General features: G+C 36.0%; 1 protein-coding gene across 1 annotated transcript in view; it reads right to left on the bottom strand.

The window, feature by feature from the left end:
- Positions 1–24,460, bottom strand: part of LOC143244390 (fat-like cadherin-related tumor suppressor homolog) — a gene marked incomplete in the record, with an annotated part of 451,859 nt that overhangs the window by 10,819 nt on the left and 416,580 nt on the right. The window contains 12 exon segments of the mRNA XM_076488964.1: positions 13–170; positions 1,706–1,879; positions 4,694–4,859; positions 7,040–7,924; positions 8,558–8,701; positions 9,110–9,247; positions 10,035–10,249; positions 12,907–13,293; positions 15,688–15,927; positions 16,886–17,039; positions 20,482–21,548; positions 21,940–22,084. Of these exon segments, the coding sequence (XP_076345079.1) occupies positions 13–170; positions 1,706–1,879; positions 4,694–4,859; positions 7,040–7,924; positions 8,558–8,701; positions 9,110–9,247; positions 10,035–10,249; positions 12,907–13,293; positions 15,688–15,927; positions 16,886–17,039; positions 20,482–21,548; positions 21,940–22,084 (3,873 nt within the window).

Raw genomic sequence — 24,460 nt, 5'->3', positions numbered from 1 at the left:
AAAAACGTTTACCTCTAAAATATTGTAATCTTTCCTTCCTGCGGCGAACATTAGGTTTCCAGTTTCTTGCACAGTCCTGATGTGCAGGAAGACAGAGAAGTGATGGTCCACAGGTCCGTTCAGGTTATATTGCGCAAAGCTTCTTCCTCCAAATGAAATGGGATTCTTTTCTGTCAAAAAAGGGGAAGTTAGTTACCACAATAATTCTTCAGTAAAAAAAAAAATACTTGTTTCGAATTTCGCGTACAACTACACGAGGGTTATCTGCGCTAGCCGTCTCTAATTTAGCATTTTAAGACTAGATGTATGACAGATTACCATCTTCACCCACCACCATCTTTTGAGCTACTCTTTTATCAACGAATAGTGGGATTGATTTTACGTTATAATGCTACTACGGCTGAAAGGACGAGTACGTTTGATGTGACGGGGATTGAACCCGCGGCCCTCAGATTGAGAGCCGAGCGCTTTAACCACCTGGCCACGTCGGGCTATAAAAGACGAAAAGTCGCCCTATGCATTTTGAGAACCTTCTAGTGTTTTGTTACTCAAACTAATCATTAAACCTGTACGTTTCATATGCGGATTATCTTTTACGTTGCACATTGTAGAGTAAAAAGAAATTTATTATGGAAAATCGTATGTGTATCACTAACTGTATTGATCCAATTTGTATTCTCGTTTCTTCTCACTACTGAAGTGTGTACGTACATGTGTGTGTATAAAAAGGCTAAGTACCACGTAACAATGCTGGGAATGTCCCGTTCGAAACTACTGAAAAACAAAAACAAAAACCTTACAAAAGCGTCTTTATATTTAAGTGTACGATATTTTCAAAATTTATCTGTTACTTACAAGTAAGTTCTAAAACATATAATCTTCTCCACATTAAAGTTTGTTTTAATAATGTTTAAGTATTAAAACGGTACTTTGAAAAAAGAAAAAATATTGTTACTGCTTCTAGAACGGTCAATTTTAAAACGAATTCAAGTTATTAATATAAATTCCAGTTACTTTAGCTATCCATACATTCGGAAGGTTTTTTTCAGATATTCGTTTATTTAAGTAATATTTTATATATATAAGAAGGTCTATATTTTGAAATTAGCGAGGGAATTTCAACATGAGCTCCAGAATAGAACGTTAATGTCAAGGCCACATCTTATGGGCAGTTTCATTCTATTCCGTTAGTTTTCGCACGACGTTTCGAATGTGATGCGGAACATTATTCCGTTTCTTCAGACCTGATGAAGTACTCCGAAAGGAGCCCTAAACTCCATGTAAAACACAGCTAAAAAACTAAATGCAATCAACGCCAATTTTATTTTCTTGTTACGATTGTTTACTAGAGCCATCTATCGACTGTTTGCACCATATAAACAGAAATATTATGTTATCAACAACCTCCCGCCTCCCGATGCTTCGCGAGGTGGAATAAAAATTACAGTGTGTGTGGGTTTTCTTATAACAAAGTCACATCGGGCTATCTGCTGTGTCAACCGAGGGGAATCGAACCGCTGATTTTAGCGTTGTAAATCCAAAGACTTACCACTGTCTAGCGGAAGTCAAAATAAGTTATAAAGAGCAAAAATAGATCTGGTTTTGGTTGTATCATTGTTTGGGTAAACTTCGATTGGGAATTTCTGAGTTTATATTTTATCTCTTTGAGAAACAGAAGAAAGTCTTAAATCAACCTGTTACAAACCTTTGTAGCAGGAAGAACTGTTACACAGAACTTCTTCCTGATCACATATCAATCCCGTTTTCCTCTCTGAGCACCGACAGGCGTAGCCAAGGATCGAAGCTTCTGGAACGCAGATTCTATTGGTTGGACAGGGTCTTCGTGCACACGCATTAATTTCTTTATCACACTGTAAACCTACGAGAAAGTCAAACATAGTTAATTACGCTTTTCACATGTGGCGTCACCTGTGAATGATTTATTTTTTTTTATCGTAAAGGAACATGATAGAAAGAAAAATAAGTAAAATATGTTAAACATTCTTGATGACGAGAAACCCACTTGAAATAAAAATGTATATCAGAAGGTCTGGGACGGCTATTAACACTTTTATTTATAAGCAGATAACAACGTTTCGACCTTCCTAGACTATCTTCAGGTTAACAAAAGATGACCTAGAAAGGTCGAAACGTTGTTATCTGCTTATAAATAAAAGTGTTAATAGCCGTCCCTGCCGTTCTGAGACACATTGTTAAACATTGTTTGAGATCCCTCTCATAAAAAGTCCCAGTATTAAGAACACAAATGTCGATTAATTGGAAATGAAAGAACAGTATTGTTATTTGTCTAATGGAAGTCCTGTACTTCCAAAACTCACCTTTACTAGCAAATATCATAAAGATACCAATTACTTTCCATTGTCATTTTCTTCCGCTTTGTTAACACATGTAGTTATTCAAGGTTTGGCTTGTTTTGAATTTCGTGCAAAGCTGCACGAGGGCTATCTGCGCTAGCCGTCCCTAATTTGACAGTGTAAGACTAGAGGGAAGGCAGCTTGTCATCACCATCCACAGCGAACTCTTGGGCTGTTCTTTTATCAATGAATAGTGGGATTCACCGTCACTTTATAACGCCTCCACGGCTGAAGGGGCGAGCATTTTTGGTGCGCCGGAAATGTTTAGTGTGACGAGAATTCGAACCCGCGACCCTCAGATTACTAGTGGAGTACCTTAACCTCCTGGTTATGAGTTATGTAAGCAACACATAATATTTTGAATATCACATTTCTCTTTCTACATTTCAAACTTTTGTTTAACCTGCTTACCACTAAACCTGACTGACAATTTCAGAATATACTGTAATTGTAATTCGAATGTTATATTCGTAGCAGTCCTCGTCGGCTTACGTACTGTTGTTTAACATCTGTTCTTAAAACATGCTTACGTACTGGTGTGTTTTATATCTATCACAAGTATAAGCTGCAGGCTGTTTGAACCACAACTTAACGAATTGAGTTTAAAAATTATATTAAACGTTATCAAAATGCAGACATTACACTACATTTTATATTCATATTTATAAGTAGATGGCCCGGTATGGCCAGGTGGTTAAGGCACTCGACTCGTAACCGGAGGGTCGCGGGTTCTAATCCCTGTCACACCAAACATGCTCGCCCATTCAATCGTAGGGGCGTTATAATGTGATGGTAACTCCCACTATTCGTTGGTAAAAGAGTAGCCCAAGAGTCGTCGATAGGTGTGATGACTAGCTGCCTTCCCTCTAGTCTTACACTGCTAAATTATGGACGGCTAGCGCAGATGGCTCTCATGTAACTTTGCGCAAAATTAAAAAAAAAACAATCCAAGTAAAAATACGTCAGAACTGTTTAATTAAAACTCATAAACAATTATTTGAATACTTACAAAAACTAGCATAAGTTCTACTTCATCCGTTAGCACTTTTTATGACTAACCAGAAAAGTTATTGGTTATTTTGAATTGCATTATTCCTGTCAGTACTTCAGTGGAATTACAAATTGCATACGCGAAAACAAATTCCGGGTTTATATTCATAAATCATTTAAAACGTTATTCTTGATACATGTTTATTCACGTATTTATCCTAGATGTATATTATATTAGTTTAACCTTGGAGTTAATAACAGATTTCGCTTTAACCGATAAATGTACAAATAGATTAAATTACATGAAAATAAGCTTAGTCGTTCTCAGCTTATAAGTTTTGTTAAAACACTTATCATTTTTCCAGCATGGCGTATCTACCTCGCTGTTTAAAATACGCCTGCTGATCAAGCTACGACTACAAACTGAAATCACTTCATCAAAAACTTATTTTTGGAATTTTTATTAAATGTAAAGAGTTTAAGTTTAACGTCAACTCGTACCACTTCCTCTTGTACATATGATTTAATAATAGCGAATCTTAAAGCATATAGCACTTATTAAATTAGTAACGTGAAACAAAACGAAATTGTAACATTTTTCTAGAGTAAGTGAAAGACAACGTAAAATGTTTGGTTTCGATGGTCTCTCTGGATATCCCTTTACTACCGCCATCTAGTGAAGAAAACTTTAGTTAGCTTCTTTGATTAAAAAAAAAAAATTGAGAATACTTTTGTTTAATGAGAAATAAAAAACGTGGATGCCTAATATTGGAAGATATGTTTATTGCTACAGAACGAAGCAAGACCTATTTAATTACTGATTATGACTGGTTTCATAAAGTGATTCCGATTTCATTAATATTAGTATTAATTTTTCAAAATAATGTGTTACAATTTTCAAGTAAAGGAAACATTACTACATTGAATAGATGTGGACAACTAGCAGATGGTTTTCTGTAAAATATGTTGTAACGAACAATAAAAGTATCAGTGCATTAGACTTAATTTTGCCAACTAATTAATGCAGTATAATATGTGCTTTAGCGCACAATGCAAATATCAGTGCATTAGGCTTAACTTTGCCAACTAATTAATGCAGTATAATATGTGCTTTAGCGCACAATGCAAATATCAGTGCATTAGGCTTAATCCTATCAACTAACTGACGCAGTACTATCTCTCTAACAAACCTACCTCACAACTATTAGCAAAGCAAACATCTTGACCAACAGTTTCCTAAGACATCATTATCCGAGCTGAATATGACATTAAGTAGAACAATTAAGTTGTTTTCGAGACAAGGAAAACAATTTTCCTTCCATTCTTACCTCCATATCCTAGTTCGCAGTGACAGCTAAGCACACGCTGAAAGTGATGCGACACAAAGCTCTGGGTGTCGGTGTTAACTAACTCAATCTCGCTTTCATTAATAATTATCTTATCATCACATATTCCATGTTCACAAGTTCCTGGAAAACATCGGTCCTCCATGATCTGTGTAAGTAGTTTGTTTTATTAAATCAGTTTCTCTGTAACTTTCATTAAATAAATATAATAGAACAAAAATAATCGATCCAATTATATACTTATTTGAATTGCTCTCTCAAATAGATTTAAAAATTTCAATGCACAAGTATATATTTCCAGCTGTTAATATTTCTAAAAACATACTTTGAATATGTTAATTTTAACTTATAAAAGGTAAGTACCGCATTCAATCAAACTTTTTTCTATGATTTTTGCAAATAGCTTGGACTAAAAAAATGGCGTAATAGATAGCGATGGCAAAAAGTAAATGACACCGTACGTATAAGATATGCAAATAAAGCCAGTTCATAAACTTATGTTGAAATGATATAATATATCCTACTAGGAGTTACATCTGTAAAAGTGGGATCTTACGTCTCGTGAGGATACCACACCAACGAAATCTAACCCTCACATGTAAAAACTTAGGAGTAAACATAAATGTTCAAGCCTATAATTTTCCAAATGTGAAACTGCTATTCACAACTATGGAAAGTTGTGAAGGAGATAAACAATAAAATATACTACAACGTTAAATAAAGTATTCTGTCAATATAATGTTGCTTTAGTTGTAGTAAATTTGTCGCTACTCACACTTACATTGATCGGTTATTCTCCAGAATCCAATCCTGATGGCCCGATTGTAAGTCGAGCGCCCTAATCACATGATCATACTAAGTTTTCTTTATAAGTACCAATCTTTCCACGACTGGCTACAGTCAGTAGACAGTAGTTTAAATGGGAGATTGTGGTCTTTAAGAATCATATCTATCCCAAATTCACTTTATAATATCATTTCACGGGTGGAGCTGACATTCCGATGTTATGTTTAATACACAAGCGAATGTTTCCTGCTGTGTGGATCCTGCTTATACAACAACCTGTCTTTCTACAGTATTACCAGAAGATAATATAACTGTAATCAAGTATATTCAAGAATATTTTCCAAACACTACAGGAAGCGTCATTTAATTCTCGTATTGGTCTAAGTGTATGCTCGCTAAGTTAAATTATTTTAACATCTCTTTCTTGAAGTATGGATCATTCTAAGTATGTTTAAAGCTAGAAGGAGCTGAGAGTTAATCTCCTCTGGAGCACGTGTAATGATAATAATCCTTGACGTAGGTAATCTAAAATCGTGAGATACTGCACTATGATTTCAGCTGGCTTAAACGTGTGATACAGGCTCGGCCTTATCGTTTTAGGAAGAAATATTGGTGTGTTCCAGGTGTCAAAGTGAGTGTTCATTGATCTATAGAAACTGGCCATCCAATCAGACCTTAATAATGTATAAAAAATAAAAATATCTTGTCTATGTTTTAAGGTTGTTTCTAGTCTGTGTTCTATATAATATCTGCAAGCAAACCTTTCCTAAGTTCCTGTTTTGCAGATTTAATACTTTCCCGTGGCTCCAGTTTAACTGGAGAATGATCACATCCAGTTTTATTTTCCTTTTCCCCTCTTCTTAGTGCTTATGTTGTAATTTCACAGGCTGCGGTGTACAAGTAACTAGGCTTATTCCTATGCCCCTGACGTCTATTCATCTGACTTTGAGCGAAATTTATGTTTTATAACCCTCTCACAAACCGGAGGCCACGACGAGCAGTTTAGTTGTTTTGGCAAACTGTTCATGTTTTGGTTTTGTTTTATTTATCGTTAACTTTAAAAATGACGAATTTAGATGACTTCGCTTTGACTCTAGTTTCACTCACTAGCCAGTAATTAGAGTTTCGTTAATCGTTTTATGCAGAGGTCACTAATCAGACGAATTGTTCATTTGTTTCACAATAAAGCCACAATCTACAGCGGAAAATCGAACCCTTCATTTTAGGGTTGTAAGTCCGTAAACTTACCCCTGACCTACCCCGGGGGACTAATTAGATGAAAAGACAGCTGGTTATTGGAAGAAAATAAATCGTCATTGAAAACAAAGGGTTCGGTCAAATGTAATGAAATAAGGAACACAATTATCATCACACAGTTTCAAATGACTTACAATAAGAAAATAATATTGTTAAAACTTTATCTTATACAAGGCCAAGAAAATTTTTCAGACCAACATAATTCAATGTGTTTTTCTACGACTATAATGTACAAAAATTCGCACCAATAGAAACACAGCGCGATTTACGTTATTAAAAACCTACCTTTAAAATTTCCAAACCTACGTTGATTTGAAATGATTTCATTTTATCTTTCAGCTTACTGCGAATTAACTGAGGCGGATAGAAACCCGCCGATTCTTTTCTTATGAGAAACAAAATATCGGTGTCTTGGCGTGTTTGCGTCTCCCTAGAAACTCTGGTAGCATTGTTTGTCACTGCTGGTTGTATGCTGATAACCTGGACGCTCTTTCTTGGAACATTAAAAATGCTTCTGAAAAAGCTAATAACACTTTTTTTGTAGTAACGGACAAAGAATATAGGACTAACGTTAGCTAACCGAATTCCAACGCAGTGTTTAATAGAATCTTCTGTCAGTGCAATAACTTTGATGTTAATAGTTTTAATTGTGGTAAATCTGTCGTCCGTCACGCTAATATTAATTGGATAGTCACCAGGATCCAATCCTGATGTTATTGACAAAGTTCCGTCTTCGTGGTTAATCTGAAACAGATGTTTATGTGGCGACACAATATCGAAACTTAACGTATCATAAGGGTCTTCGTCTGTTGCTCGAATACGGCCCAAAATTCCACCAGGAAATCCACCTTTATACGATGTTACTGTGACGCCAAGAGGCATTATCTTGGGAGCAAATCGACTTTCTTCGACAATGTGGACAGTGATCCATGCTAAACTGCTAAGAGAAGGAAGTCCAGCATCAGTAACCTGGATGCAAAGGCTGTAGTTACTACGGTACTGATAATTAAACTTTTTTGCAGTTTCCAATACGCCATCTTGTGGTATTATCCGGAAGGAATCGTCCTCGTTTCCAGAGATAATACTGAACAGGAAAGGCCCATTGTTTGGAGCAGTGTCCTCATCGGTGACAGTAAAACGTACTACAGGAAATCCCGGTCTTTTGTTTTCCTGAAATGTAGAAAATATTCTATAGACTTCAAAATGATACTGTCATCATAAAACAAAACAAGAAACGTAATAACTTCACAGAAAACACACTTAAGTTTGGATGAAGGAAACTGGGATTTCTTGAATAAATACAATGAAACACCAAAAGTATTGTAATGCGCTTTTGAAACTGTTTTTTGTTTATGTCAAAGATCCTTAAACTCACCGGTAATTTTTGATTTTCTAAGGTTAACCAACTTTCGTTATCACGTGATTCGAGATGCCCTTTCTGTTGTAAAGATAATTCGATTTTCTTCGCTACTTAAATGCTCTCGAAAAGATTCAACGTTTCCTGCTATATTCAGATTCTCACAACTGGTGTTTCATTGATATTTTAGTGACTTGGAGATAGCGACTCTATCAAAGATAGACATAACTTTTCGCCATTAGCTTCACAACAGCTCCAGTTTTACTTAATATGAAGGTTAAAATTTTAGGTTCATACTTATGTCCCTTTTAAAGTTAAGTCCCTTAAAGTTTGTTTAGATAACGTAATGAGTAAAAAACACGTAGTTTCGGTTTAATATATTCAAATTATTTGGTAATCAACTGTCGTTTTATTTGAATTGTGTACACTTAATTAACGCGTTTTACCTGGATAATAGTTACGTAGTTGGTTTGTGAAAAGACGGGTGGATTGTCGTTCACATCAGATAATTCAACGTTCACAAAAACTCTGGAAAAGAGGAATGGGGTTCCGCTGTCACGACATTCCACCTCCAACATGTAGTTAGGTATCTAAAGGAAGACAAAGCGTTGCTAGAAATAAGGGACTAGATAAAAGATGTATTGTTAGATAATATAGGTGGCCTAGTACTCATGCCAAGTACAATATATTATAATCACGCTTCGCCATCTTGAAAAAGGCGTTCACCCACTAACAAATGGTAAACAGTTCAACTGACTTTTAAAACTCTAAAGTTAAGATGGATAACTCATTCGCAATAAATTAAACTTAACTACGGCAATATAGCAAGTTATGCCCTCTCAAAAATTGTATAATAATCTCGAAAAACAAAATAACTATACAAACTTAATTACAGAAGCATATATAAAACCTAACGTTGTTAAATACAACTTGTAAAGAACTATAATCCGTTGATGAACTTCAAATGACTTTATTATCCATAAATGATGACCTTTTACCTTTTCACGATCAAGTGGTGCGGCTATTTTTATATAACCTTTCTCCCTATCCACAGAAAAGTGACCATACCTATCCCCTTGAATAATGGAGTAAGACAGCTGGGCATTGGGAGCGCTGTCTATATCGCTGGCTTTTACCTGGTTTACAAAAACACACAAAACTGTGTATAAGAAAAAATGTATCCGGTTTACACAACATATAATTTTGAGCTGTATTGAAATACGTATCAATGTCCGTAAGTGATTCAGTTTACCAGTAAGATGTTTTTACAGGGCATTCACGAGCTTAGACTATTTGATATTGTCTACCTTAAACGATCAGATAAGAATAAATATACCTAAGTGTCTGTATATTTGAATAAGACGATCCCACAGGATACAGCTTTACTTACACAATCTCACAGAACACAGCTTTACCTGGACGACCCTACAGAAGAGAGTCTTACCTAGACCATCCTAAAGAACACAGCCTTACCTAGATGACCCTACAGAATACCAATGGTGTAGCTACGATATATGTTTGTAAGCTCAAGTATCCACATCATGTTCACATTTTTTTAAATATATATATTTAATGTATTAACATAACATATAAAGAAATTCGGAAGTAACATGTTCACATTCGTTCATTCAAATTTTATTTTAAATTATCATTAATTAAAACGACTTGCCCCCTAAACCCCACACCTGGGTCTAGCGTGTATGCATCCACAAACATTTGATGCTGGCTACGCCACAGAATACAGTGTTACCTAAACGACCTTATAAACCTTAGAAGCTTCTTCAAACAATAAAAATACACTTAAATGTTTGAGCCACTGTTGTTTTATAGAATAAAGACTTGTATTAAATGATCTTATGTTGAATTAACTTAATACTTATTTCAGTGCTTATGCAACTTATTCAAAATAAACATTTCTCCAACCTGGATTACTCTGTATCCCACCGAGGCATCCTCCCGAATAATAGTTTGGTATGAAGCCTGACTGAAGACAGGGGCGTTGTCATTGGCATCCAAAACGGATATGTTTACAGTTGCATGTGTTGTAAGAGATGGTGTCCCGCCATCTTTTGCTTCAATGGTTAAGAAGTAGTTCTGAATATCTTCATAATCTAATTGTTTCGTCACAGTGATGACACCTAGTAAAAGGGAATCCAATGTGAGTTACCATTTTACTTATCAGAAACATAAAGCAAAATTCCTTGATTACATGATGCAAACTAACTGACATGTAGCCCTGAATATACATTGAATATGCAGTACTATGGTATATTTCCTTTGAGAGATGGAACACAGGAAATAAGTATTGCTTGTGGGCTACCACTTTTAACCGATTTTTTTTAGACACCGACATTAAATCTTGAAAAAGAACTGACACACGCTGTGCTTACATAAACCTAGATTTATTTCTTCAAACACCACAGTCTAATTTAGTTTGCTTATTGTTTAATCACACTGATCCCTTTTCGAACCGAACCTTTTATGAAAAGTTTCATCTTTTTGTTGCTATGTTAAATCTTGTAAGGAACCAGTTTGCGTTTGTTTCATTCAGACGAAAGTCATATTGGACTATCTGCTGTGTCCACGTGGAAATAAAACCTCATATTTTAGCTTTGTAATTCCGTAAACTTTCGGCCATCCCACTAGTCCATGAGACAGACCAGATCTGACTACCAAATTATGGTTTCTAATTAGCCCAGTGACTACAGCTTCTGGTAAAATTTGATGGACCTTTGGGATCCACAGCTAAATGATTTTTTATGGTCATCCCTGGAAATAATTGGCAATTTTCTAAGTACCACTAAAAGTTAAGATACTTGTTTGTAATTTGTTCCGCGTAGCACATTTAACTATAAAAATTATATGAAAAAAACATCTTGACAAACAACAATGGCTACGGATATGCATGGCCAAAAACAACGATGATTATTACTGAATATTCGTTTATAGGTACAAATTCATTAATATGATGAATTAGTAATGACTGGAATCATGCCAGGCCACAAAATAAAATAAACTGGAGACGCCTGTGGACAAACACAGAAAGATAAAACAAACTGACAGGTATTCTAGCAAAGATCTAGAAAAATAAATAACGGAGAGAAAAGCTATAAAACAAAACCATGTTTGTTACCTGTGGTCATCTTTGTACCAAACCTACAAAGCTTGGTAAGAACATCAAAGTCTCACATCTAGTCATGAAGAAGCTGATGCACATTTACTTCATGCCCAGCATGCTGCAATAAAATTATTTCGTTCTGCTTTTTGTCAGTAAAAACACTGATGTTTTTATCATCTGCCTAGCTTTAAATCGGAAGATTAACATCAAGATCTTTAAGAGGCGTGGATCCAAATCATCCATTAGGCTTGCCAACATCACAAAACTGTCTGCTGACCTGGGAAAAGACGTATATACAGCGTTATTTGGATTTCATCTATGGACCAGGTGTAATACACTCATCTCATTTGCTCAACAAGGAAACCTGAAAGTTTTGAAACTTCTGTCATATGATCAGAAGTTTAGAGACATAGTCGAGTCACTTTGTACCAGCTGACGCATTTCGGATAAAATGTTCGACATTATCCAATAATTTACACGTCTGCTATATTGCTGTAACAAAGGAGAACTCTTGTTTGGGTAACTTCCGCCGTGTTAAGATATTCTTCTGAAACACACACATCGTGCAAATTACCAGGCCGTAAACTGTGAGTAGAGTTCCATTAACTCCTCAGACAATCCCATCGAAGGACACGGTCGGGCAACAAATAAAGATGATGGATTAATCATCTAGTAGATGATGGAATCGACAGCTCCTGTTGCCGTCCTTTACTGCATGGCATTCAACTGTTCACCATCTTGTCGACCGACTGACTGCACATACATTACTAATGGCCTCCAATGGACAACAGCCTGTAAGCTGGTTAGCTGTATCAATAGGACGAGTGATGACAAAATGACCAGGATTCTTCAGATGGTGATGAGAACCAAACAACAAGGGTAATTTTTCCATATATTTGGGTCGCCATTAAAGCAATGTTTTATATTATCAACTTTCTCAAATATCTGGGGTACTAAATAATAAATCTTAAGTAATACATTTTCCTTCGCGTCATGTTACACAATAAAGTTATTTTACTGATACTGAACTTACCTCATGTTAGTCAAATGTCAGCTTTCACTAACTTTTTGTAATATCTGGCGAAATAGTGGCCATTTTCAAAGATGGATGTCAAAAATCAATTCAGTTGTGAATCACAAGTGTCCATCCTATTTTTTAGACACTTTAGTCACTGGAAAAACTGAAAACCATAATGGCTTTTAGTCCCTACGTTTGGTAGTCAAACCTCAGTTTTGGGGGACTGGCTCACAAACTACATCAGTAGACAACAAATCTGCAATACCTGCATCCATCTTATTTATCAAACAATATTTCCACACACACTTTTGTTTAGTTTGAAAATCTAATTATCTTTTGTTTTAAGATAGAAAAACACGCAAACAAGTTAAACAAAGTTTCGTTACAAAAATTTCTATCATAAAAAAATTGAAATATTTTATAGGATGTATGATTTAGGAATTACTGACGACAAAAAAAAGGATAGGCTTACGAACCTCCTCGGGGTTTACGTGGGTGAATGTTTAGGGCTTAACAAGTCTAAACTTGACATTTACAGATATGTACAGTTTTATGGCTTACAAACGACTGAAACACAACGTAACAAACTATGTGGAAAAAGTAATGGAAGCGACAGGCGAGGTGCTCCAGTTATATCACTTACATAAAAGTTTATTCACCTGAGCTACCATGTATTGTAAAATAACCAAGATCGTTGCCAGTGAATATAGAGTACGATATCTCAGCGTTCCTTCCAACATCAATGCTCGTGGCTAGGACTTGAATTACTTTTTTATCAATTTCCACTTTTTCCGACACCGAGGCCTGATAGCGTCTCTGTGTAAACACTGGCGGGTTGTCGTTTATATCTTGCACTTGAACATGAACAACAGCAAGAGAGGAAAGCTGAGGAAAGCCGTGGTCCGTCGCTTTTACTGTTAAGTTATAAAAGCTTACTCTTTCCCGGTCCAGTTTCTTATTCAAACTCATAATACCAGTTCTTCTGTCAATTGCAAAAGTTTTCTCCGCCGAATAAGCAAAATCATAGACGACTTTTCGGTTTGGACCTGGTAGGAAAATAAATAAAGTTTATATTATGAATCAAACCTGTTCTCAGTGGATTAATGATGCAATGTGAGACCTCCCCCCACTCCTGTTTTATCACAGATCTTTTATATCTTTCGAGTATGTAAATGTGATAACCACACCGTAAAAACATTCGTGATTACGCTCGTGCAAAGTTATTTTACAAGTTCGACAAAACGGTTGATTAAATTTGACGTTAAAGGCCTCGTGTTAAAAGTAGACACTGGTGCTGAAAAAGAAAAAGCATATTCGAAATGTAAAGAGCTCGTATAAAAACAGAAAGAAATCCATTTATGGATTGGAAAATAATGTGTTTTTTTCCATATGAATAAAAAAACAAGGGCCATGTAATGGTCTCTCTTGACGCCACTTTTTAAATTATTTATCAATAACGTTTATTACTAGGTAAAATTAATTACCTTTAGGTTATTGATGACCCATCATTTTGATATTCAATTTATTCATTTTGCTACATGAAGTGATAATGACAAAACTAGCAGTATATTTAACTCACCTAACACCAGTCCCAGGCAAATTATTTATGTATATTTTTCCTTGTCCATCTTTCAGCAATGTTAATATACTTGCGTTCTCAGTGTGTGACACACAAACTTCTGAGATTTCTTTTTCTAACACCGTCATCAACACATGTCGTTTCTACAGCGTTTTAATACACATCCTACTGACCAAAATATATCTTGTTACATCACGCTTAATACACATCTTACTGGGTATGGCGATAGTTAAAATATCTTTATTTGTGATAATGAAGTATTAGTATAATCAAAGTATTATAAACATCACATACACAGACATTACTGGATGAAATGAAACTTACAATGTTTTTTTAAACTAATGGAAAGATACTTCTTGCGTTAAAAGGGCAAAACTTTAATGCATTGTTAGAAAGGTTATTGTTTGAAACATTGGATTATATCATTGTTACAAATAATCTCTAAATGTTCTTTGTTTTATTGGATCATATTGTCAGAAACGTCTGTCAAAATGTTGGCCTTTCTAAACATGTTTCTTTATTTGAAGATGTTTAATATATCACCGATTCCCAGGTCCTTATTTTTCTAGTCACTACAAGAAAAATAATTATTTTTTGGCTATCCTTACCTTGAAACTTGCCCAAAACAGTGAGTAAGCACTTTAAATTATGCCCACAAACTGTGTGTACAGAGTGAAACATAACCCTTTCAACAATGTGGAAACATTCTAACTCTTTCGTTGCCAAATTATTATTTTTAACTAATGCTGATTGCCACAAGCTTTTTGCCTGTTAGTACTGAATACTGGTGAATTACATAAAAATTTCATATCTTCACTGCAAATAAACATAAACATGAAATTTTCAGAGTTTGTTTGAAAGGTAAAGCAAAGTCCAGCAGCCACAGATATCTCCATTTCTTCCCACTGTCACTGTACATCCTGTTCTGAACTGGTCGATGGTTCGAGTTCAGGTGAAAAAGGGGCGGCACCTGGGGTGGAATTCCTAAACTGCTTCCACGAGCCGCAATCACTCTCAAGACCCCGTAATTCCACTGACCTTCCCCTGGTTATTGAACCACGCCCCTCGTGATTTTAACCCTTTCTGTTGCGAGGGTAGCTACCAACTCGCTTTGTGTGCGTGGTCAATGTTCTTCACCACTGTCTTCAGAGTAGTATTGTAACCTTTCATACTCACAACAGTCACTCCCAGATTCCGAATCATGCTGAATTATTTCCAAAACTTGAGTTGCAGTTAAACAATACTAATCACGTGATCAGGTTTATGAATATGTAAATATTCCAAGATAAATATCTAAGGCTCATGAATGTTGTGAGGGCTTTGCATTTGACCGTAAAGTGCTGCTATCTATTGACTAAATACGACACTATAAAAATTTGACTATAGTCGCAAATGACACAAAGCCGTAGGATCGACTACACTCGAATTTGGCTGCAAAAGAGTTAAGAACCTTACCCACGTCAATAGTAAGTAAATTAAAGTTAAACTCGTCAACTGTGTGAAAATATGTTAAGAAACTTACCCACCTCAACATGAAACAAATAAAATGTAACCCCATCAACAGTGTGGAAATAAACTATTCGTTAGCAATATAGAAACACATGAAACATATCCTTATGAACAGTGTATATATAATTTAATATTGTCCCCCTGAACACAGCAGAAATATAGTTAACAGCAGTGTTCACTGATCTATAACAAAAACCTGGATCTTTGTTTCAACGATCCTCCATCTCAATCCTTTCTGATAGTAATGAAGAAAAAAATTGTTTCAAGTTTTCCTAATTTAACCCTGACCCGATTTGTAACAACCTGTATATAAGTTGTGCTTGCTTACACTTGTTGTTTTCCCTTCACTTACCTTGATCTCTGTCAACAGCATGTACCCTAGTAATGAGTATTCCAACTTTAGCGTCTTCTGGTACCCTGACAGAATAGGTTTGGGCAGTAAAACATGGCGGATTGTCGTTGATGTCCTTCATTATTATTTCAATGTTACATGTGCTCTCCCTTTGTGTATCTTCGTTATCCTGAACATGGGCTTGTAAGGAGTACTTTGCAAGTTTTTCTCTGTCCAACGGGCGAATCGACTTTAGCACAGCTTTAGTGGTAAACACCAACAAAAGTTTTAGGAAACGGAAGTGAAATGTTAAAAAAAAAACAATACTAGAAATGTTCGAAAGCAAAATAATTTGTGTGCTTCATTTATGTTTCATGGTTTATGAAATGATGAACTCTCACTGTGAAACAATGTTTATACAAGTTCCACTGACTCGTAAAATATTTGCACTGAAATGTGAATGTAAAAAATACAACAAAATACAAACAAACTACATCACCAGCAATCGAAAAATACACAATTGTATTCTTAAATTTATGTTTACAGCACATTTATTGGCTAATCATTACTGACAATTGGAGAAAACGTTTTTTTACGGATTTGAAGAGATTAAGCCTAAAGGTGTACCACATTACCAAGAATCGAAATATTCACAGATGTGTTCTTAAACTTACGTTTACAGCACATTTATTGGCTTATCGTTACTGGCAGTTAAAGAAAACGTTTTTTTTACGAATTTTAGGATACTAAGCCTAAAAAACCTCACTACAAAAAATTGAGATTTGCTAAAGACAAAATACAATAAACAGCAGCAAAGCTTTAATTTCAAGAGTCGATATAATTACGATATTAAATACAATTTCTAAGGTTTCAAAATGGCGCTTGAGTGTGGAAGTTTTTTTGGTTTGTTTGTTTTTTTTGTTCGTGAGTAATATTACTTGGACGCGAATAAATATCGTTCAGCACTTAGATACGAAAAATGCCAATCGAGATCCAATTCGTGGGAAGTGGAAAGTATAAGATAATTGATGTGCGTTGATGCGCAGAGAAATCTTCTAGGATCTTTGAGATGAAAGACTGCTTTGTAATCCAACTTACAGAGAATTAGATAAATACCTATTTATCTTAGAGATAATATAATATGAAAAAGCCGTCTTCAGAACACTGAAAACTAATCACCAAAAGATTGGCAAAGATCACGGTCAACATTTAGGCTTACCAGTAGACGGATCGATTAGGAAGTCCTCTGCACCTTTCCCAGTAAGAAAATACAGCCCGTGAGAGTTTCTTTTAGTATCTGCGTCAGTAGTTCCAAGTTGTAATACAGAGCTATGGACTGGTGTGTCCTCAAGCAGAGTGACTCTGTACTTTGACTGCAAATACCAACACATTCAGTGGTGCTATTAATAGTTTTCTGATTTTTTATGTCTTGATTTTATTATGCTTTTGAGTAAGGTTTGATAGACATTTAACGTGAAGTACAAAAAAAAAAAAGACAGTTGTAGCTTTGAAAGTTTAAGATGTTACAATATCGGGAAGGGCCTGGCATGACCAGGTGGTTAGGGTGCTCAACTCATAACCTGCGAGTCGCAGGTTCAAATCCCCGTGACACCAAATGTGCTTGCCCTTTCACCTGCGGAGCGTTATAATGTAACAGTCAATTCCCCTTTTCGTTGGTAAAAGAGTAGCAAAAGTGTTGGCGGTGGGTGGTGATGACAAGCTGCCTTCCCTCTAGTCTTACAAGCTAAATTAGGGACGGCTAGCGCTGATAGCCCTCGTGTAGCTTTGCGCGAGATTCCACAAACAAACAAAGCACAGATAACCAATTGCTTAGCTTTGTGCTTAACAAACGAACACGTTTGGCACTGGCGTATTTTTAATTATGCCACCCTGGTGGGCATCATGCATACTAAAACTGTAACGAATTATAAAGAAATATAAAAAAAATGGTCGTTATCTGAAAAATATCAGTGTTGAACACCTATGTAATAACGAAGCCCTGAGGGTCGCTGTGAATCATACTCAAGTATTTTGATAGATTTGCTTGAACGAAATGTCCTTTATCACTTTTCAGTAAGTTTCCTCACTTAGCGAGAATAAAGGTTTTATTTCGAACACGTGTGTGACTTAATACAACGTTTTAAACGGGCGGTCGCCTCCCTCCTTTCAAACGAAGATTCGAAGAACATTTCCCTTTTGCAAGAGCTCGATTCTTTTCTTTAACTTTACACATAAAGAAAACTTGTTTGAAATAAGTTGGTCGCATTTCGTGTATAGATTGTATTGTATAAATTGGCACTGGGGATATTGGCTGCTAGAGGTTTATAAGAAACACTTCTAAAATTTGATGAATAGGTGTTTGTCTAGTTTTGGAGACGACGTTTCGGAATAGGTTCGTATGGACTGTTCCTGCATGGGCAAGTGATTAGGGCGCTCGACTCGTAATCTGAAAGTAGCGGGTTCGAATCCCAGTCACACCAAACATGTCCGCCATTTCAGCCTGAGGGGCGTCATAATGATATGGTCAATCCCACTATCTGTTGTTAAAAGGGGTAACCCAAGAGTTAGCGGTGGGTGGTGATGACTAGCTGGCCTCCTCTAGTATCATACTGCTAAATTAGGAACGGCTAGCTCAGACAGCCTTCGTAAACTGTGCGCGAAATTCATAAATAAACAAGAAACTTTCTTAGAAGTTTTGTTTCTCAAACAAGGATTATTTCCAGTTAATGATTCAGCTCCACATTATTTATGTTTGGTTTTTTTAATTGGTTGTGTAATTCACTAGAACTGTCAATATACATTGATAAGCTCTCTAGAACTGTCAATATACATTGATAAGCTCTCTAGAAGTGTCAATATACATTGTGGTTTGAAAACATCTTCCTTATTACCTTCCAAGACAACAAGATAATGTGAAACATGTACCGTTCCAAATCATTTTCGATATTATCTTACACGATACCAAGAAATCTAAATACACGCAACATTTAAGATCCTTCTACGTATCACTTTACACAATTCTAAGAGTGAATGGAACGTTTACAAACCTTTTATATTAACTTACATACTATCTAAAGATTGATAAACATGCAAATTATATAATTTTCTTCAGACTTACAAACGTAATGTTATACGATCAACGTGCTTTATATCCATTATAATTGTGTTGGGTTTTTGAGTTGGCTTCTCAAATTACTACACAGTTAAAGACACCTAATATAAATGTGATTATGTTTTTAATTACACTGAAATTGTGTGAAACAATAACACCTATCGATGAAATATTAGCGAAATATACGGGAAAGTAAATATACAGAATACCAAATAAGCAACATACCCATCAGAATTGGAGTATTTTAATTTCTAATCAGTTATGTAAGAACGGTTAAGGAGCTCGATTCACAATCTGAGGATCACGAGTTCGAACCTTCGTCACAATAAACATGCTCGCCATTTTTAGCTGTTGGGGCGTTATAATGCACAGCTAGTCCCACTTATTCGTTGGTTAAAGAGCAGCTTAAGAGTTGGCGGTGGGTGATGATGACTACCTGTCTTCCCTCTGAATTTACACAACTAAATTAGGGACGGCTAGCGCAGATAGTCCTCGTGTTGCTCTGAACGAGATTTAAAACAAACAAAGAAACTATACACCTACCCTATCTTACATCCACACGTATGACGCCATCTTTAGAACAACAACTACTTATTTCGTTATTTTTTCTGTACATTTTAGTCTTTTTTTTTTCAAAAACGTCGGATTAAAATTATAAATTGTCCCTAATTACTATAATCTCTTTGAGCGTTATACATTACGTAACCTTCTTTTTTGATAAATAAAAGCGATTGATAATTAGCAATTAATATATGAAAAAATCAATTTGCAAATGACACGTAAGCACCGAGCCCTGTAGTGTTGTAACGTAAAAAAAACAAACTTGCTTACAGCACAGATGTTTGTGCTTTATTTGTTAAGTTAAGCACAAAACTACACAATGGGCTATCTGTGCTCTGCCCACCATGGGTATCGAAACCCTATTTCTAGCGTTGTAAGTCCGCAAGAACGGCCCGGCATGGCCAGGTGGTTAAGGCACTCGACTCGTAATCTGAGGGTCGCGGGTTCGCATCCCGGTCGCACCAAACATGCTCGCCCTTTCAGCCGTGGGGGCGTTATAATGTTACGGTCAATCCCACTATTCGCTGGTAAAAGAGTAGCCCAAGAGTTGGCGGTGGGTGTTCATGACTAGTTGCCTTCCCTCTAGTCTTACACTGCTAAATTGGAGACGGCTAGCGCAGATAGCCCTCGCGTAGCTTTGCACAAGATTCAAAACAAACCAAACCGCAAAAACACCGTTGTACCAATGGAGGGATGTTTATGGCATTTCAAAGTTCGAACATTTGTAGATTTTATGTGAATAGTCATGTAATTGTTTAAGCTATATTTCATGTAGAATAGCTTCCAGATTTTATCTCATACCACTTACTGTTTGACAAGTTTTCTGGGAGGCATACCCCTGAAACCCTCCCACTTACGAGGTATTCTTTAACTTTTTATCAACTGAAAATTTTGTTTGCTGTTTCCAAATTTAATCTCACAGCGCCTATTTTTTTTGTTTACAAATTTTCTTGGGATGGGGGGCATATGATTGCAGGCCACCACACACGCATTCTTAGAACTTGTCAGTAACTGAAAACTTTGTTGCTTCCAGACTTTATTTTATAGCACCTATTTCGTTAGAAATTTTGTGGGAGGACATGCCCCCAGACCCATCAATGACTGAACACTTTGTGTGTTCGTATCTTTTATACTCTACATACCTTGAGGAACACAGTCGGGTTGTCGTTGGCATCTAGGACATCGAGAGAAACAAAGGTTGTGGAAATAAACTTGCCATCCGTGACGGTTATCTCCAGGTCATAGTGTGCAATATGTTCTCGATCAAGAGGAGTGTGAATGTACAGCTCTCCAGTTTTTTGGACCCTAAAGGAATCTTTAAGGTTCCCCTTGGTGATGTAAAACTCCAAACTGTTCTTCACTTCGTCACTGTCTCGATCGTTGACTTCGAGGACAATTATATCCGTTCCAGCAAGAGCATCTTCATAGACAGCAGCCTCGTAGAATGACCGATTGAAGGTAACTGGGTTGTCATTGTAGTCTTGGACATCCACAATTACCGCAACGGTGCAAGAAAGTGGCGGGAATCCACCGTCATGAGCTATTACAGTAAAGTTGTATCTTGAATCGGTTTCGTAATCCAACGGAACAATTGTTGTTAGCCAACCAGTGTCGGCATCGAGACTGAAGACCTTAGAAACTTTGACCTCGTCTAACCCTAACGAATAAGTAACGCCAGAGTTTTGACCCAGGTCTTCATCACGAGCGACCACTTTAAGTAAAGAGCACCCTACTTCAACGTTTTCAGGTATTTTGACCCAATATGGATTGGAATCAAACACCGGACTCTTATCGTTTTGATCGAAAACTACCAACTCAATGTTAGTGTAAGACACTAGAAGAGGGTTACCGTGCACGTTAGCTGCGACTGTCAAGTGATAAGTGTCAATGTCTTCCCTATCAAGCCGGGACGCCAATGAAATCTCTCCTTGTTCGGTAAGGGTAAACTTGGATTGAAAGAACTGAGCAGTGGAACCCTCTTTCACTGGTGCAAAGAAATATCTGAGAGGCCAAGGGGAGCTGGCATTAAGAATGGAAACTATAGTGCCTATTTCTGCCGCTTCGGACACAAAGAATGTATAATGATATTGTTCAAAATGAGGCACTACAAGTTCCGGTGTACCAATCCGGAGAGTTACAGGGACTTCTTTTTCTTGAGGAGGGGTTCCTTTGTCTTCTACCTTCACAAAAAATTGATATACGTTGTTTTCTAAATCGAGAGAAAAAAACAAAGAAATATATTAGTTAATGTGCTAAATTAAGATAGAAACATAGTTTTCAATTTCCACGCTGTCATAATTAGTATTTCTACCGTCACAAAAAAATGAAATAACGGAACGTGTGTGCTTATATCTTCTACCAGTACCACGAGAACAATGACTGGCCTTAAACATGTTACACAGAAGCACTGACCTCCATGCACGTGCTAAACGTGTTGTTGGAAAAAAAAATGTTTATAATTTTGTTCAATCTTAGAATATACAGCGATCACCAAGTTTGTATTTATCTTACAGGTTTTTATTTAATATGATCATTTGTTCGAGGAGGTGAATTAAAAACTACTAAAGAAGCTGACAAAGTGTTAACATATCTGTACATACCTTGCCCCAGAAGTGAGCTTTTAACATAGAGAACGCCTTGATCTGAAGTGATACTAAACAATGTATGGAAGTGGGCATTTTGTTCCCCATAAATGCTGTATTTCAGGATACTATCGGGTGTATGATCAAGGTCAAAGGCGTGGACCTAGATGATAAAATATACATATTTTTTTCTAAACATGGTAAATATACGTTACCGAAAAGAACAGGAAACGAACTACTATTATTTGAAAAGGAAATAAGGAAAATAATAGATATTTACTTATCGGATTAACAATATCAAAGGTTCACTTACTGCACAATAATTGCACCATAGTGATAAATATGCACACCATACACTTTTGAAGTGTCACAATAACAGTCTCTATATCTGCAACAATTACATCACAGTGCTAAACATGAGCACTTGATACTAAGTGTAGATAAAACAGTCACTTGTGCAATAATAACATCACAGTGATAAACATGCAAATAGTAAGTGCTGTTACTAAGGTAAGTAAATATACCCAACTATCACCTTACGTGTTTATTTCAACTAAATAGATTATAAAACTAGTAAATAATATATTGATATATATCTGTTTAGTCCGTTATTAGAAGGTAGCCGAAACATGTAATGAAATTCTCATCTGGTCATAAGAAAAGATGCACTGATGACAAATTCGGCCATTCGCCATTTGAGTGATAAAGATATTGGAATACAAATAATACATGTACTTTTGTTTCATTATAGCCTCATTAACCTATTCCATTGTACGATTGGGCAGGACAAGACCTATAGACTAGTATGAACCTTCTGTGGTTCATTGCACTCTGGGAGCACTGTAACAGTGTGTGGATCAAATCCCACCATTCTATTAGCCCTGTTAATTAGCTGTCTTCCTTCTGATACATCAGGGGGCACTGTAACACTGTGTGGAACAAATCCCACCATTCTATTAGCTTAGCCCTGTTAATTAGCTGTCTTCCTTCTGATACATCATTTGAATATTAGAAATGGCTATGTGTACATAGCTCTTGTATAGCTTTGTGCAAAATTGTGTAAAGAAGAAACGTATAAACATTGTGTGATTAATTACACTATGTAACACAAATTCTGTTTCTAGATAATATGTGTTATTTCTTAATTGCTTATGTTGTAAAAGTACAGAGAGTGGCCATTATTCCCTTCAAACTTTGCTTTTGTGACCTGGATAATGAAATTAGAAATTATCATATTTTCTATGTAAAAATGGGCAAATTTTCATTTACATAAGGTCTGAATAAAACAGATTATAAATCAAGATGTACATGTATTTATACTAAAGTTATACAAAAATGTTTAGAAGTGAATAGATTTTCGAGATTTGCGACTGTAATGTAAATCACTTTCACGTATCAGCCCTCAAATATAGTCTTCCATTATGTTTTCGTTATACACTCCCAGGTCACAAAAGCAAAGTTTGAAGAGAAAAATAGGTAATTTCCATTTACTTTAGGCATAAGCAATTAGGAAATAACACTTTCTACTCAGGAACAAGAAAAAGTAAACATTTTGTTATATAGTGTTATTTGTTAGCAGAGAAGTCCGATGCTGCCAACATGATATACATGTATATAAACGTATAAAAAACGCATGATGTAAATATGGATGAACTAACATTAAGCCTCAAATACATTATTGTGGGAGAGTAACAATAAATTTCATCTCGTCAAATATTGAATAAATAACACGTTAATAATTTATTTTAAGGTATACAAGACAACTAGACTTTTTTGTCCAGTATAAATATATTTTTTCTGGTATTAGCTTAGTAGGTTGTCTAACTTTCGTAAAATATGACAAAACTCGTATATATATATATATAATGTATGTATATGTATATATAAAAAGACGCAATTAAGACGTTCGTTGAACAGGTTCAAATTTAAGTGTAGAAGGTTTATACAGTGAAAATATGTACAGTTATGGCCAGGTGGTTAGGGTGTTTGACTCGAATCTCCGTCACATTAAACATGCTCTCCCTTTTAGCCGCTGGGGCGTTATAATGTGCAGCTAATCCCACTATTCGTTAGTAAAAGAGTAGCCTAAGAGTTGGCGGTGGGTGGTGATGACTTGCTACTTTCCTTCTAGTCTTACCCTGCTATATTAGGGACGGCTTGTATAGTTTTGCGCGAATTTAATAAACAAAGAAAGAAACAATAATAATATTACGGCATTGGCGTTGCATGGATAGTTTGATGTCATCACTGTATGTAACAACGCTTTCCAGTGCAAAATATTCATACATTTAGATCATTTGTTCAGATCAGGAATTTAGAATTTCCAAAACGGGTACACCTCTTGTTCTTAATGGCAAAGTGCAACGTCTTGTAACAGTTAAGAATACACGAACGGTGAGGTCAGTGGCAAAAACAGGAGACGTATTTCAGGCAAAAGTAAGTGACATAATAAAATTACGATTGCTGTCTGGATGATGAGTTCAAGTCACGTCTAAATACGTTGTTTCTATGGTATGCCATTCGAACCGTCACATACCTT

The sequence above is a fragment of the Tachypleus tridentatus genome, chromosome 2 (assembly GCF_004210375.1).
Source record: "Tachypleus tridentatus isolate NWPU-2018 chromosome 2, ASM421037v1, whole genome shotgun sequence".
Classification (NCBI taxonomy): domain Eukaryota; kingdom Metazoa; phylum Arthropoda; class Merostomata; order Xiphosura; family Limulidae; genus Tachypleus; species Tachypleus tridentatus.
The sequence above is the reverse complement of the archived record's forward strand: the minus strand, read 5'-3'. Positions and strand labels throughout refer to the sequence as shown.